This window comes from Trichosurus vulpecula, chromosome 5 (assembly GCF_011100635.1).
Source record: "Trichosurus vulpecula isolate mTriVul1 chromosome 5, mTriVul1.pri, whole genome shotgun sequence".
In the NCBI taxonomy this organism is placed as follows: Eukaryota; Metazoa; Chordata; class Mammalia; order Diprotodontia; family Phalangeridae; genus Trichosurus; species Trichosurus vulpecula.
The window spans coordinates 275,523,193-275,539,750 of NC_050577.1; the positions used below are offsets into that span (position 1 = coordinate 275,523,193).

General features: G+C 48.1%; 2 protein-coding genes across 3 annotated transcripts in view; both read right to left on the bottom strand.

Annotated features, from left to right (window-relative positions):
• Window positions 1–1,002: 1,002 nt before the first annotated feature.
• Window positions 1,003–11,238, bottom strand: SMARCD1 (SWI/SNF related, matrix associated, actin dependent regulator of chromatin, subfamily d, member 1). The gene is made up of 13 exons (XM_036761251.1): window positions 10,838–11,238; window positions 9,578–9,765; window positions 9,239–9,281; window positions 9,008–9,130; window positions 8,442–8,564; window positions 7,198–7,314; window positions 5,478–5,579; window positions 5,145–5,306; window positions 4,960–5,057; window positions 4,372–4,507; window positions 3,677–3,799; window positions 2,794–2,895; window positions 1,003–2,667 (listed from the first exon to the last, which is right to left on the bottom strand). The coding sequence occupies exons 1-13, from the start codon at window positions 11,012–11,014 to the stop codon at window positions 2,614–2,616; spliced, it is 1,548 nt and encodes a 515-aa protein (XP_036617146.1). The 5' UTR covers window positions 11,015–11,238; the 3' UTR covers window positions 1,003–2,613.
• A 1,263-nt stretch (window positions 11,239–12,501) lies between these two features.
• Window positions 12,502–16,558, bottom strand: part of ASIC1 (acid sensing ion channel subunit 1) — a 32,377-nt gene continuing 28,320 nt past the window's right edge. For both annotated transcript variants that reach the window (XM_036762004.1, XM_036762005.1), the window contains 4 exons: window positions 16,354–16,445; window positions 15,735–15,814; window positions 15,479–15,583; window positions 12,502–14,789 (listed from right to left, as the gene is read on the bottom strand). In XM_036762004.1, coding sequence (XP_036617899.1) covers window positions 14,685–14,789; window positions 15,479–15,583; window positions 15,735–15,814; window positions 16,354–16,445 — 382 coding nt within the window. In that variant the 3' untranslated portion in view covers window positions 12,502–14,684. The remainder of the gene's footprint in view (window positions 14,790–15,478; window positions 15,584–15,734; window positions 15,815–16,353; window positions 16,446–16,558) is intronic.

Below are 16,558 nucleotides of genomic sequence, written 5' to 3' on the forward strand. Positions count from 1 at the left end.
ATTTAGCAAGTGCAATCTCTTTCCAGCATTAAGACCCTGCCCAGTTCCAATGTCACTGACCTCTGCCACCAAGCTACCTCCCCTATTCAGAAATGATAGGGTTCTATGGTTTGAACAAGGAACCATAATCTAATAGACACCACTGTAATCGCACTGGCAGCTTGCAGCTCTCTCTTAATGCAGGGAAGCAAAGTAACAAGAGTCGCTTAACTTTGGGATGTGATTAATAACAGACCCATTTGCTATGCTTAATACCCTTTCTCCTTCCAGTGGGGTCCTAACACAGCAGCCAAGACCAAACTGACTGGTGAAGGGAAAGCCTGGGATAATCTGCCAGACAAATCACTGAGTTGATTGTAGGGAGTTATCAATGTAGGTTAATATACTTTGGGGACCAGTCGCTCCTGAGGGATCCTTCTGGCTCCTGGGTGGGTTCACTTTATAGAACAAAAAACAAGTAACAGCTTACTACTTCCAAACCTTAGATGTGATTGTATCCTCTGGGACTTTAAAAAGGGAATCCTTAAGACAAGGAAAACTAGTAAGAGGCCATGCAGTAGCCTTAAAATGACCCAGCAAGCAATGACAACAGCCCAGCCCACCCCACCTTCCATCCCCTCCCCAAGCACAGCTAATTCCAGGAGCTCTGACTCCAGTGTCCTAGGAATCAAAGGCTTCAGATGAAGCTAGGGAAGTTCAAGACAGAAAGGCAAACCGTGAGGAGGGACTGGAGCTGGCACAAGCTGTAGAATTTTCCTCAGGAAAGGTGGGGTGTAGGGGAGGAGCCCCTATGATCCAACCACAGGTAACAGTAACTACACCCCTCCCAAAATTTCCTTCCATACCTGAAAACTAATCCTGGTAAGTACTGAATGCCTCAGTGTTATTTTAGTCCTCCTATAGTACCCAGGTTCCCTTTCCCTGTAGAGTAAGCCATTAAAAAACGGAGGCTGTGGACATGTTAATTGGTAGTAGATAGAAGGCATTAAATGGGGAAACCCATACTTCAGAAGATGCTTTTATTAAAACCGGGTGACATCTCTAAGGGGACAGTACAAAAAAAATTTTGGTCCATGAAAAAACATAATATTCAGTTAATAAAAAGTTATCTGCAACAGGGACACTGCCTAAGTGGTTGGAGGAAGGCCGGTGTCTGAGCTTCCTTCACACGGTCCTGGCCAGGAGTGGGGCCAGGGCTCAGCTGCCCTCCCCCAAAAGAGGTTTGTGAGGTGTCATTGTAGTAGTGTAAGGGAAGCCTTTCAAAGGGACGATGGGAAGATTCCGCTGCCACGTGACGTGGAGCAGGCACGGAGGAGGGTATACTCGCAGGAGCCTGAGGAGGGGTGGGGAGGCAGGAGTCTGTCAGTTCTGTGGGGTTTTGGAGCATATGCCAAACCCAACGCCCCTTCTGCACCTGGCTCTCTCCCACCCTGCTGTGTTGAGTCTGCGAGCCTGAGATATACTAACTTAAGGGAAAAATTCAACCTGGAAAAGGAATATGGGGCTTTCCTGGAAGGATGCAAAACCATCTCAGTTCCACTGGGCCAGACCCCTGGCCCTGCTGCTTACCTGAGGGGCTGAAGGATTTCAGTTAGGATTGGGGTAGAGAGAATCACAAACCCAACAAAGAGCCGCTCTCCAGCCCTCGGCTCTCCTTATTCCCCAATGCCCCAGGACCCACTATGGGGTGCTAACTAAAGGGGCAAGGGACAGGGAAACAGAGATGGCCCAGGGCTTTTAATCATTAGGTTTGAGGTGTCTCTCTCTACTGGGGAAAAGGTGGAGTGGGAGGGTCGGTGGCCACATCTCCAAGCAATAGCTGGAAGGAATGGATGCCTTTGCTGGCAGTGACAACACACAAGGGAATGGATGTGGGGAAAGGCAGGGCTCCCAGCCCAAATGCCCTGGCTTAGGAGGAATCCTAAGAAAAAGCAGCAGCTATAGGGAGTGTGCCAGGTAGGAGCAGCAGTCAGGGAACAAACTCTAATACTGATGTGAACCCCCATAAGGGGGAACTCAGGGAAGAGCTAAACCAGCAGGCCATCCTAGGGGAACATGGCCTGGGGCTCAATTAGGTCAAGTGGTCTTAAGGTTCCCTTGGGTCCCAGAACAGCCCATTAAGATAAGAGTTTGTACCAAACTGATGAAAGAAAATGGGGTTCTATATAGGGACAACCAAAACCAACTAACTTACAGAATGCCCCCTGGTCCAGACCTGGGAAAAGAGACTATGGCCCTCAATCCTAGGTTTCATAAGGGCAAGGTGAGTTTAGTTGTTTCCCTTGAAGATCACTTGGCCTTAGGCCCAGTCCATTCAGAGCATTGATTACCACTATAAATTCTCTCACTAATACTAACTAGAGGTCCTATGTAGACCAGGAAAAGGGAGAGGCACATGGGAGTTTTGTGAGGCAAAGGGGAGTTGGAGAGACTGGGGAGGAGAATATTTGTCTCTTGAGACAGAAATGTGGGACCCTTTTCGTCTTGGTGTCATCCTTCAACCAGCAGCTTCCCCTGGGGGACCCCCAAGCAAGACTAGGGCAGGTGCTATGGGGAGGCACAAGAGCCTAAACGAAGAATTGGTGTGGCCGGGCTGAGGATGGAGGAGGGGCCTTATGTATTTCGGATGCCCAAGGCCTGCTCCAGTTCCTGCCGTCTCTGTTGCACCTGGGAGAAGGAAAGAGAGGGGGGCTAGAGGCAAGCAGGCCCTGACATCTCTGGCTTCCACTTGCGAAGCAACAGGTCCCGGCCCCTTGCTCTGTCAGTTCCCTTTTGGTCTTCTCAGGTACGTACCTTAGAGTAGAAGTATCTGCACACAGCCTCCTGAGCCCATGGCTGGAAGTAGAACTCAGCTCGGCGCTCCTCCTCTGGGTTACCCACTACATCAGTCATGGTCTAGAGAAGTGGGCAAGGCCAGAGTCATTCTTAGTGTGAGCCATCACTCCACACCCAGATTAATGTAATGGCCTTACAGGTGTACTCCTTGACTTCAGGCTGGATTAAGTGTTCTTAAATGCTACTCGTCACGTCATCCTCTTACTCAAATATCTTTAATGGCTCTTTATTTCCAATTCCACTATCTAAATATCTCTTTCTAATTTTCAAGAGCTCCTCTATAATCTGCCAACCTTATTTTACTTATTACTTGTTTTAGACAGGTTAGTCTCTGAACTATCCCACAATCTAACACTGGTCATACTTGGTTCACAGTTCCTCCTCCTCCCTCCCAATCCAAATTCTACTCATCCTCCAAGACCCAGTTCATCTTTTCCATGAAGCCTTCCCTGACTAGCCCAACCTTCATTGATCTCATTCTCCTCTGAATTCCTACAACAATTCACATTTATGTAATGCTTTAAGGTTTTCCAAGTGCTTCACTCACAACAATCTCTACCGCTCAATTAGATACTGTTTTGCACTGTTTGTTACTGTTGCTTTATATGCATTGGTCTTGCCTTTCCTATTAGGGCAATACTTCTATATCACCCACAGCACTTCGCACAGTACTGGTTTCATAGTAGGCAACTCCATAATATCTGTTGATTGTTTAAATCTCCATTTCCCTACCTAAAATTAAAGAGCGTGGAATCTTTAGAAATCTGGCTCCTACAGCTACCTCTCCAGTTCCTATCTCAGCAGAAATGAGGCAAATTTGTAACCCGTCTGAATGTGTTACCTTCAGATCTCGGCACTGGGACTGAAGCCAGTCATTGATGAAGCCTTGGGGGTCTCTCGCAAAACTCAGCATGAACTCTCTCTGGGTTTTCAGCTGGTTGATGGTCTCTATGGTCTCATGGATCTAAAGATAAGGATACGCTTAAAACAGTCTGGATTTAAGAAAACCACAGTATTTTTTCTTATGAGTATTATCTTTTATTTATATAGTGCTTGATAGCTTATAAAACACTTTCATACCTAGTATCTCCTTTGATCTCACCACAGGCAAGTGGGGCAGATGGTATCAGTCTTACTTTACAGACTAAAGAAACTGAGGATCAGAGATGTGAAGTGACTTCACACATGCAATGCCAAACATTCAAGAAGTAGCAAAATGAGGACTACAACCCAGGTCTTTTGACCTCAGCTCAGAGCACTTTTTCCTGTACTGTGACTGCTCTCCTAGGGTTAAAGGCAGGTGCTCCTTCATGACTCTTTTGTGTTACCCCAAACTCTGGCAAAGTGTGCTTTAGAGAATTACCCAGATGCAGCTATGTACATAGTGAACCTTTAGTCCACCACTCTGTCTCAAAAGAATCTGAGGGCAGAGAAATCTGTAGTGGATACTTGAGCTCTATGAAGAGGCAAAACTGGCCTAGCAACTTTGACTAGGAAAACCCATGGCTCCCAAACTATCTGGACAGAGGTTCTTACCTTGTTGTCCAGGGCAGCAATTTCCTGCTGGCTTGCAGTAGATAGCAGGAAGGAATTCATCTGGGTCTTGAGGGTATCATCCACCTCCACGTCAATGTCGTAACAGGCAGTCTTCTTCTGGTCATTGGGGTCAACGCTGGGGAAGAAATCACAGTGGTATGGTGAAGGGAATGCCTCCAAAAACTCAGTTACTGAGGTCCAGAAAGATGCTCTTAATTCTGTATCACTGAGCTTAGAACAGTCTAGCTTCTAGTGATCCAATTCGCATTGTCTGCAGAATCTTGGGTTTCATGCTAAGTAATGGTACCCCAATGGGAGAGAAATAGAACCAAATACTGAAGCAACAAAACCTGGAAAATGGTCCCAGGCTCAGCTATAGAAAGAAGGTACGTTAAGGCTATGAGGCTCTGGAGATGCCTTCCTCATTCAACCTCTGCCCAAAAGTGAAAGGGGGAAATGGAGAAAATGTAAAACTTCAGCTCCTGCCTCTTCGTTACAAGAAGAAGAAGGCTCAAATCCTCCCACCCTCCAGTCCCCTGCTCTTCAGCAAAGAAATGTCTTCTTGTCTTGTTGCTACCATGCCCCCACCTGATGACGTGATTAATGATGATGGGCTCTGGTGGCATAAGCAAGGCATGGAGCCGCTGGGGGATCTCTGAGAACTTCATCCGTTGCGACTCGAATATCTACAGGAAGAAGCAATTTAAGGCTGAGGATACACAGGGCTCCCTGCCAGAACACAGCGAACTCTAACTGAAGAGCAGAACCCTCACCTGCTGGAGGTATTTATCACAGATAACAAACTCCCGTTCATGGGGGTCCTGAAGCTTATGAGTCTTGATGTACTGCCACAGTGCTTGGATGATCACTGGACGTGTCTGGGTGTGGATACCCAGAAGCCGGGCCAGGCGGGGGTCCAATTTAAACTGAGGAGGCTACAGAGACACAAGGGTAATGGGAAGGTGTGGGCACAGTAAGCCAAGCCTGTCTGCATCTTCAAGGACATCGGAGAGAGGGGTAGGGAAAAGATGACTCAAAGCTTAGCTGGAACTGAGAATAAGTAATGTGATGGGGCTGTGAAAGCAAGACTCTTCCCCCCACAATACCTGGTAATCTAGCATCAGCAAAACAGTGCAACGAACATTTACATCTCCTGGCCGCTTCACCTGGAAGCCATCTGTCTCCTGGGTGGTAGCAGTCCTGTGCCACTAGAGAGAGAAATATATCAGGGGCTGCTCTTCCAAAGGAAGAACAGCAGTGGGGAGGAACATCTTTTTATTGAAATCTGATTAATGTTTTTTTTTTTAAACACCACAGTCTTTTCCCAGAAAACCTCTTTTGTTAATAACTATATTCAAAACAATTTTTTGTGCTGTTGAAAGGGAATGGTAATGGAGGGCAATCCAAAAAAAACAACTTTTATTTGATTTTGAAATTTTGAGGTGGGCAATATATTCTACTTTTAATTTGCCTGGCTGACTTATTAAAATTAGCTTATACTGTTTGAGTAAAAAGCTAAATAAATGCAAATTTCATTCCCAAATAAAAAACAAAGTATAAATTAGCTGTAGATACGTAGATTTCTGTTGATTCCATGCCTTGCTTCTTTGACAGTGAGCTTAGTGAGGCTAAGGACCATGCATGTTTTATCTCCCAAGCTCCTGGTGCCTGGCTATGCTTCTTGCAACTTCAACTGATATCCACTCATTGCTAGAGAGCCTAAGACCTTTAAAGCCACCAGCTCTGTCTGCTCCTCATTACGGCCAAAGAAAGGCTGCCAATCTATGAAGTTCAAGGTAGAAGAGAATGGGGAGCTAATTGTGTACTGGCAAAGAATGAAGCGAAATAGTGGAAAAAGAATTGGCATCAGTTAAGACCTGGATTTAAGTCTCATCTTTGGCACATACCAGATGTGTGATGCTGAGTGAGTCATTTAACCTCTCAATGCTCCAAGCAACACTCTAAGACTCAAAGTTTCAGAGTTTGCACTGATCTGCATTGGCAGAGGGAGCTTCCTCATCAGTTCTCTATGGCAAGGAAGTCGCAGGTCCAGTTTAAAAAAAAAAGTGGTGGTGGAAGACTCCACCTGGAGCTATGGATGTGATGAGCCACCCATTCTGGTGTAGGATATCCAAGGGAACAACCATGTTTCTAACTTGATCTATATAGTAACAGGGCAACTAGGCACATAATAAATGATCTTTTATAATAATCACTCATTGTCTGTAGTTATAAAAACCCTCTGCAATAATACCCAGAAAGGGCCAGTGATTAATGTGGAAGGCCCAGAACTGAGAAACATGCATCCAGAAGAAAAAACTTCTATTGTGCCAACTGACACCATGAGCTAGAGCAACTCCCCCCAGGAAGAAGCATAAACGGGTTTTAAAGTGACACATGATCTCACAGGTGGCAAGCAGGATGGGGAGCTGGCCTTGAACATGGGTATAATCAAGAGGCCCCAGCTAGGATTTCGGGCGGGAGGGGAGGGGGAAAGAAGAGGAGAAGGAAAGTGGAGGAAGGAAGGAGAGAAGGAGAAAGCAGAACCTTTAATGTGACTAAGAAGTCCTAATAGCAAAGAGGCAAAATGTCAAAGGTGTCTCCTAGCCTTGGGATGAACAAGCTCAAATAGCTCAGAACTAAACCAGATGGTGCCACCTGGAGGCCAAACTATAAAGGACAGATACTTGGTGTGGAGGTAAGGTATACCTAGAACAATCTCTTGAATTTATTTACATTTCTCTCCCACTACCTTAGGATCCCAAACTTGGTTTCCAGTTCCCTCAGCCCCATCCATGTCAGAACCGGGACAAATGAACTACTCACTTCCACCAGGTGGTTGTCTGGCCCGTATAAATCTTTGTCCAGCTCAATCACCAAAGACTTGAAGAAGGAGGAGAATTTACGCTTCTGCTTGGTAGCATCATATTTAGACAGAGCTGACTGAAGAAGAGAAGACGAAAGCCATATTAGGGAAGAAAAATTAGAAAATGCCCAAAACAAGGCCCATGGCCAAAGAACCCACAATGATACTGGGACGAATTCAAGCCAAATGGAATCAGAAATGATTTCTAAATATTTTTATTGGGGGATGGCAGGTTGATGTCTTAGGCAACAGACCAGTCATAGTGACACTGAAACCTTGAAAAAACAATCTGTAACATATACATGGTCATTTATTCACCCACCCCACTCCCAAGGGAAAAATACTTCTGTGAATGAGGCAAGGAATTCTAATATCCACATTTAGGAACAGAATAAATTTGAGGAGAATAAAGCCTGACTGGAGGGAAAAGTGAATCATAAGCAACAGCAGCAAGAACAAAAACGGCTTTACTGGGACAGAATGACAACACAAGCAGATGGAATGCACTTATGTACATGGGAAGGAGGCTCTGATACAGAGCTCCAGTTCTCTGTGCAAAATTCACTCAAAATAGCTTGGCTATAAGCAGCTGCCATGGCTGAAAACAGGCTAAGAGGTAAATGATGGGAGGTAACGAGGAAGAAGTAAGCTTCCCCGAGAAGCGAGTGGGGGTGGGAGGTCTGGGGGCTTACAACCCCCCAGCTGGCACTCAGCATGAAAGAATGAATAGCACATCAGAGAAATCTGCCTGTTGTAAATCATGATGTGTTCTCAGCAACAGCAGAGAGAAGGGAGATCACACAGTGGGAATTAAGGATCTTAAGGATTCAGACAGAAGTCATGGCCTGAAATGCCATATGGGGGAAAAACCTGCAAACTCACTTGATAAATAAGCCCAAACCAAGGTAATCAGCAGAAACCTGGGAAACCATTAATGGCCAGAACGAGCCGAGGGGGGAAGTGAACAGCAAATCAGATCACAGGACAATAGTGTTCTCAACACGATATGGCAGTGAAGGCCAAAGCTGTGGGAGCTGCACACAAAGAGCCATTGTCTTCCAACGCAAGGAGCCGAAGGTCCCTCTCCCTGCTGCTCTGGAAAGGAGTTGTGAGCACCATTCAGGGTCCCTCCAGACCAGAAAGACATTGCTCTTCTCTAGATGCCCCCACCCCCAGTCCCTAGCAGTGTGAACTTTGCACTCACATCCTCGAGGAGTCGTCCTTCCACCCGAAGCTCCCAGGAAGCCACAGTTCCTTCCCCATCTTCAGCATCTGATTTAGCTGGATTGAAAGTATTCGAAATGAAAATACGAAGTTTCCGTTTTTGCTGAAGGGGGTGGAAACAAAGATCAGTATAGAGCTTTGAAAACGATACTGTGTCCTAACCATTTAATTCTACCAAACCAAATTGCTGTCTGCTCAGTCCCTTGGGGTGGGTAGAGATTCCAACTAGGAGAAGTGAATGGGCAACCAGCCCTGAGTGCACAAATAAGGATGCGAGACAAACAAGGATATCCTCAGTGCCAACTGGGTTCCTGGGTGGAGGATGCGATTACAACAGTGACACGGAAAGTACAAAGATTGCTGGTGAAACAGTGGGCCCTCCTCTCCTTTTTCTATTCTGGTACTTCTAATAACATTAGCTATTAGGGAAAAGGGGAAACTTAAATGCCTGGGACAGCTACAGTGAGCTTTTAATTTCTTATTCTTAGACTGCTGATGGTTTCTGAATCCCTCTTTCTTGGCTCTTTGCCTAGGAGTTTCCTGTACCTTGATAGGTCGTTTCAAGGCCTCCTGGATATCTAGCCGTTTCCTCATGATGGTCTGATCCAGTTTCCTTTCAAAAGCCAAGAGATCCATATAGGCCTGGGATTCTGGTACCAGCTCACGAATCTAAAGGGCAGTAAGATACAGTCAGGTATATAAAATTTGCTTTCAAACTCACAGGTACTAGGGGCCCTAGGGGAGACTGAGGATGTGGGGAAGGTGTGCTGGACTCACCCTTTGAGGTAGAATTTTGTCAGCCATCTTCTTTTTCTTTGCACTGTTCAGAATAAACATTGGTATTAGGCTGGGATGGAACTGACCAGAACCTGAAAATGGGGAGGGCAGCATCCTCATATGAATGCATAAGAAAGAAGAAAAGGGGAGCCCAGGGACTGAAAAACTTCTTTCAGACCAGAGAAATATGCCCCCATCCCATGACAAACTCAGATAAGATAGTTGCATGAGAAAAGAATGATATGTTACACAGGTTTACAGACACGCTCCCCATTTTCTGCTGCTCTTCCCACCTACGTCTCCACAGAATCCCTTTTACCCTTCCCAGAGGCGTCTTACTTGTGATTTCGATTCTGGACCGCCTGCTGCTGGACCTGCTGGATCTGCTGAGGGGCTGGTCTCTTTCGGGACTGATCTATTCCTGACTGGGCCAGACCGGGTCGAACTGAAGGGTTCCCCCCATAGCCGGGAGGTCCCATAGAAGGTCCCTGAGGTGTCATACGGCTCCCTGGCAACATGCCTGGACGCTGCGGATGAGACACAACGCAGAGATGTCAGAGCTGTCTGGGCTGGTGGAGGGGAATGTTAAAAAGAATCTTGTGTTACTTTGGTGAAAGGTATGGGGGAAATAGGAGGAGAACCCTAGAACCCTCTATGAATGCGGGCTGGCTGGAGCTTCCTTCAGGATCCTGGCTCCAGAGAAGGGAGGTCCAAGAAAAGACCAAGGTAAAATTTTATCCAGCCTAACCCCAAACTGCAATTTCAGGGCTCTCTTCCAGTTCCTTTAATGCACGAAGATGCATTATTTGCTATTCTGGGACTTCCCTTAAATCTCTTTACGTTACCCAGGGCCCTTTTCTGGTGGCTATCTCTTTGACAACTATCCCTTCAGTAGTCATCACGACTACTTGGACTGGTCATGGGGCGCTGGAGTTCTTAATCTTTTCCTGTCCTCCAGGCCTCCCTATTCACCCTCTCCTCTATTACCTAACTCTCCACCCGTCCAATTAAACAGAACTGTTTAAATTAAACACTCCAATTAAACAGACTGTTAAGAGTTGGACTGGACCTTAGAGATCATCTTGTCCATCTCCCAAATTTTAACAAGGAAGAAGCCAAGACACCAAGGAGTTAATGCAGAGGTACACAGGAAATGGACCAATTGGGAGTCTGACAGGTCAGCTCAACCCCTTCCTTTTACAGATGAGGAAGCGGAGGCCAGAAGGGCCCAAGATCACCCAGGCATAAAGTGGCAGGGCCGGGATTTGAATCCAGGTCCTCCCCCCTCGGCCCTGAATCTTCTCCCGTGTTCCAGGCCTCCCTCCCTAACCTCACCCAGGGAGAGATGGAGCCGGGAGATGGAGCATCTGGTTCTGCTGCTCACTCCACTCCCCAAGGCCGCCCTGCCATGAGGATCTCAAACCCCGCCCTCTGGGTACCAATACCAACTGCCCTTTACTCCTCCATCACTTCGTCCTCACCTTCTCCCCTCTTCGGCCACCGCCCCCCCCCCCCGCTCTTTCTGCCACTCATTCGCGGGTCCCGCCCCCTGTCCGCGCGCCCCTCCTCCTGCCCCCCCTCTTCCCCGCCCCCACTCACCGGATAGGCTGCTCCGGGCATCGGGGAGCGGTAGAGCCCTTGGCCGGGTGCCGGGCCCATTCGCACTGGGGGCCCCGGGGTCCCACCCGGGCCCAGAGCGGCCGCTGCGCCCGCCCCTGACGCAGCTCCGGCGCCGCCGCTCGGAGCCACTGACTGGAAACCAGCCCGGGCCGCCATCTTCCCCGGGAGCCGCTGCCGCCGCCGCACAAAGAACCGGAACCGGAACTCCCCCCCTCTCGGCCACTCTCCCTTCCCCCTCGGCGCCCCACTCCCCCCTCTCGCTTCGACCCGACCTCCAGAGCCTGCCTGCAATATGGAAGGGAGAGGCTTCGAGCAACGAGACTGCGGGCTAGAAGGGGGTGGTGGAAAAAAAACGAGGCGGGCGGTCCCCTCCTCCTGGCCTCCTCGCTCTGGGAGGAGAAACCAGCGAGAAGGAGCTGTGGGGGAGAGAGGCTCTGAGCCGCGCCCCCTGCCGGCCGGAGGGCGGCCAGGCGCGAGCCTCCGGGTCCCGAGCGCAGCGGGCACCTGGTACGCTACCCGGCCCCTTCCGGGATGGATGGCGGGCCCAGCCCCGGGCCGCGCTGACCGTGGGAAATAACCGGTTATAGATCGCGGCCCCCGAGTGCGGCGCTTGCGACTTTTAGAAGCGCTTTGCTAGCCTCACGTTATCTTATTTCTTCCTGTGAAGGGACCTCCCTTTTTGCAGATGAGGAAAGTGAGGCTCAGCGACTTCGCTTGCCAGTCTTGATACAGCGCTTTATGGTTTGAAAAGCGCGATACAAAATATCCTAGGGAGGTGGGTGCTATTTCTGCCCCGGTTTTACAGATGGGGAAACTGAGGCAGACGGGTGAAGTGAACTTGCCCGGGGTCACACAGCTGTGGCAGCATTTGAATTAGGGTCCAGCCTGACTCTGGTCCCCGTGCTCTACTTGGCCGAGGTCGCACAGACAGGTCTCCTCCAAGACCTTGAATGACAGAGACCCTTGTAGGAGGCGGAAAAGTGCTTTGGGAACCTTACGAAGAAGCTCGGTGGTTTGCCCAAGGGCCCACAGCTAAGAAAAGGGAGTGTCAGAATTTGAACCCGATCTCCTTACTCTAAGCCACTAATTTATTTTTGCAAAGACCTTGTCTTTCCCCATCAGCCGCTCACCTTTAGGTCTGCCTTACGAAAACCTGAGCTCATAAAAGGGCCTCAGACACCAATTAGCCCTGTGACCCTGAGCAAATCACTTTCCTATCAAATGGGGAGATTGACACTCGCAACTTACATTATTACAGTGCTACTGTAACGTTCCAATGAGAAAAATTCATAAAAGCTTTTCTTAAAAAAAAGTTTATAAAAGTTCACGTAGATACTTTTAACCTAGACCCTAACTACCTTACTCATTCCGGTAGAGCCTTTCTTGAGGGATCTCCCTGTTCCACTTCCTCCCTTTCCCTGAAACTCAAGCTCACCATTGGTTCTGTTAGGCAGGCCTAGCTCAATAGGACAAGGATCTTCAGCCTAAAAATGGCCACCCTGGTCCTCTCAGGGTTCTTTCCCTCCTGGCACACTGGTGCCAAACCCAGCAGTGTTCTTAGCCCTGAGCATAATGCCAGGTGGTGTTTAACACATACTCGTTGAACCAATTAATGAACAATTAATAACAACACGGTGAGGGGAGATGGTTGAAACCTAGTTTATTAGACCAGAGAAGTGTGTCACCCGCAATCCTGCTTGCTGCCACCCCTGCTGCTTAGAGCGTACTTCCTCCTGTTTCTCTACAGGAAGGTCTGCTCTCTGTCCAAGTGACAACCAGGAACCAGGTGTTTATGGACTTCCAGCATTGTCTTCCTCCCCAGTCTCTACCATTTCCCCAACAAATGGGATGGAGAGAGGAGAACAAGTTATCTCCTAGAATTATGTCAGAGGCCTCATCCTCATCATCGGAGGCTAGTTGGCTGAGGTCTTCTCCCAGGGAGCTCTAAGCAAGAGGACTTTCGGATGGAAGGGATATTTCTGGACCATCTGAGATAGAGAAAGATGAATGGAAGTCTCGAACCTCTATTTTCACCATTTCCCTGGGGGAGTATGGCGAGATGGTGTAACACCATGAGCTCCCAACTTCCTCTAGTCCTATCTCATTATCAAGTCCAGCCTTGCCCCTAAAATCTGTGCAATGGAGGTATAGGCTTGGACCCCAGGTAAGGTAAGAAAGGATGGGTAGTCAGTAAAGGGGAGAATTTGACCCTAGCCAACATAGTCTTGGGGATAAGGGCCTTAGACACTAACTCCTCGCCACCAGTATATTTTTCAGTGGCTACCCTTAGAAGCTGTGGGTTGTTTCCCACCCTTACACTGTCTCTGACACCTTATCTCCATGATCCAGGGACTCCATCATTTATAATTCTCCTTGGCTTTGAGCCAAGAGAGAATATCCATCCTCTGAGCTAAGTGCCAATTCTGTGTCCACCCCTTCCCCCAGGAGGAAAGTCCCAGTCAGAAGGGAGATAATAGGACTGATAGGAAGGAAGGAAGAGGCTTTAAGGCTACAGGGAGGGCAGAGAGTGCTCAAAGCATAGGAAGGTTGGGTGGAGGGGGGCAGGCCAGAAAGAGGCAGAGCTTGTGATTCACAGCTTCCTTTATGTCCAAGACAGTGAGAGAGTTACAATGCGTACGTCGTCTCCTTGTGCTTCTCAGGGGGATGTGTGTACACAGTACAGACACCGGAGGAGAGAGTCCAACACTTTATACAGGTGAAGGCATTCAGAGGGATTGGTAGGGTGGTTGTAGGGTAGAGAGACAGAAGGAGATTTGGGAGGAAGTAGGGATGGGACTTGGAGACACAGGGGATGGGGATGGGGGTGGGCAGAGACAGACAAGGGCTTAAGGAAGGGAGTATATACAGAGTTATAGCAATATAGAGTCTGTATCATATAGAAATAGAAAATGCAGATGAAGTCATAGAAAGAAACGAATGGAATAGAGGACAAAGACTTGGGGAAGTTCCATAAGAAAATTTATGGATGTGGTCCCATGCAAGGGACCCCTGGAGGGAGGAACTGGGAGTTAGGAGAGAAATAGGTGCCAGTTCCCCTCTCCCTGAGTTGGGAATCAAGTGCCTACATCTTTTTCATGGGATGAGGATGACGGATCCCATTCAAAAATTTCTCTGATTTTGGGGCAGGACCAGGGCATGAAAATTTGTGCCTCATCCTGCCCCGAGTCCCTCAGGGAACACCATCCATTCCTTGACCTCTGAGGGGCACCCAGTAAGTATGAGGGAGGGAGGGCCAGGGGCCTCAGTTCCTGCCCTTGTGATTTACAGTTGGAGGGGGGGGAACACTGTACTGAAAGGGTCTCTTAAGGCTAGGGAAGCCCTCCTCCCCCATTAGCCCTCCCTCCTAAGGTACATTCTCTGTCTGGGGCCCAATTGAAGACCCCTAAGGAGTCCTTCCACTCATGTCCTCCCTGCTGGAAGAGAGCTTCAGTGAATGGTGAAAGCAGGATGAGGATGGATGTTCAAACAGACATAGGTCAGGCTAGGAGCAGGGGGAGGCAGCACAGGGCATAGAGGGATAGCCTGGGGTCCCTTGCCCTTTCTCTTTGTAGTTTATTTCTGTTGTTATTTGTTTCATTAAAAATAAAAATGTATGGATATGGAGGACAAGGGAGTAGAGAAGGGCACTGGACTCAGAACCCCCTTCCACCAGTTCTAGGAGGGAAGGAATTTGAAGGGAGTTGGGAGCTGCCCTTGAAGTGGGAGGGGCAGTGGCAAGCCCCAGGGCAGGTGAGCAGCTTAATCTCCCAGGTTTTCCTTGCCCTCCTCTTCCCTCCCAGGCCTTTGGTATGATGGCTGGCAGGGCTCAGCAGGTAAAGTCCTCAAAGGTGCCTCGGGTCGGATGGTGAGGTAGGATGTTGGCGGCATATGTCATCCCAGCAGGATGGCCCCGGAGGCTCTCACAGGGGTTCTAGGGAGGGGGGGAGAAAGAGCAGGGAAAGAATAACTAGGAAGGCAAACAAAGAGGTTCAGGGTGAGGAATATATTTGTGGGTTGGGGAAGAGTCAGGGCAAAGGAAGACTAGGAGTAATTTTTTATTTCCCGGTCCTTCACCCTCAATATCCACCCAAACGACTGAATCTTATAGATCCTTCTTTCAGAATGTTTTTTTTTTTGCCCTAATATTTCTATTGCCACTATCCCAGTCATAACTCTATTATTCCTAGATTAATTAATAATTCCTAGAATAATTAATTAATACTACCTTATTCCTAGATTATTACAGTAGTCCCTGAGATGGTCTCCCTGGTATCTGCCCCTTCTGGTTAATTCTACATGTCCATATGGTATAAGGTCTTTGTGGGCAGACATTATTTTTAATCTTTGTCTTTGTATCCCCAATACCTACAGTGCTTTGCATATAGCAAGTGCTTAATGAATGTTTGTTCATTGTTGAAGAGTCAAAGAAGGAAATAAGTTCAGTGAAACATTGGAGATAGTATTATCTTTGGGGTCACCTAGAAGGAAGAGTAGATAGACAATGCTGGGAGCCCAATGAGACCAGTGGGGAATGAGAGAAGGAAAGAAAATACCTTTTTGGTTTTTTGGTGTGTATTAGTGGGAAAAGGAAGAGAGAGCATCTTATTCAGGGTCTCTTACATGTCGCTTGACATCATCCAGGCTGAGGGCTACACCCTTGTCTGCACTGTTCCTTTTAGACTCCTTCTGGCACCTGCCCCGACGGCACAGCTTGTGCTTAATCACCTGGATGGAAGAGAAGACCTGCAGTGGGGATGGGGGTCTAGCCAGAACTACCCAATTTGGATCCCCAAACACATCCTCCTCTAACATGTCCCCCTCCCAGTCTCTAGCATCCCCATGCCCATCTCGCTGCCATCTGTTGCTCCCTTCTCACCTCATAAGCATAGTCGAAGAGCTCCAGAACAGTCAGGATGCTTGCGCCAATGAACAATCCCATCTGACCCCCAATGTCACCTAAATAGGGAGGCCACCAGGCCCATAGAGTCCATGGCAAAGCAGTGGGATAAGGCACAGGGTTACTGGAGTTGGGCAGAGTGGATTGCATCAGGAGGCTATCAATGGAACTGGAGAGGGGTCCATGGAGTTGGGAAAGGGTCAGTGGTGTCAGAGACACTCTGCTGGAGTTGGGACAGAGGCTGGCAATTAAGAGCATGCAAGTTCAAAATAATACTCAAGTCACCTTTTAGTGTATCTGCCCCAACAAAAAAGGTCCCAGGTAACACCTGTTTCACCTCATGAGAACAATAGCTTGCCCTTACTCTACTCACAATAACCAACAATCTACATTCTACCCAGCATATTAGGAGAATAAAGGTTAGAACTACTTGTAAAAGTAGCATAATTAATAGGGACAGGGAGATGTTACTGAGGTCCAGGAGAGGCCACTGAGGATGGACAAGATCATGGGACTGGTTTGAACTCCCTGCTTAAGGACTAGGGAATTAAACTAGCCTTGGGTGACAGACCAGGTGGCAATTTCCCCAGTAGCTCACCCAGGAGTCCTGCAATCTCATAGGCTTTTTTTTGTTCAATGGTCTCATAGTTCAAGACTTCAAAAAAGATGTCCAGCACCAGGATGTTCTCTCTGCAGTGGAGAAAGTGGAGGGACAGGAGGGACAGGAAGAACAAGAAGAAGGGAGTGAAGAATTAGCTTGAATGATTTCCTTCCTGTTCTTCTGCTCTCTCCAACCTGGCCCT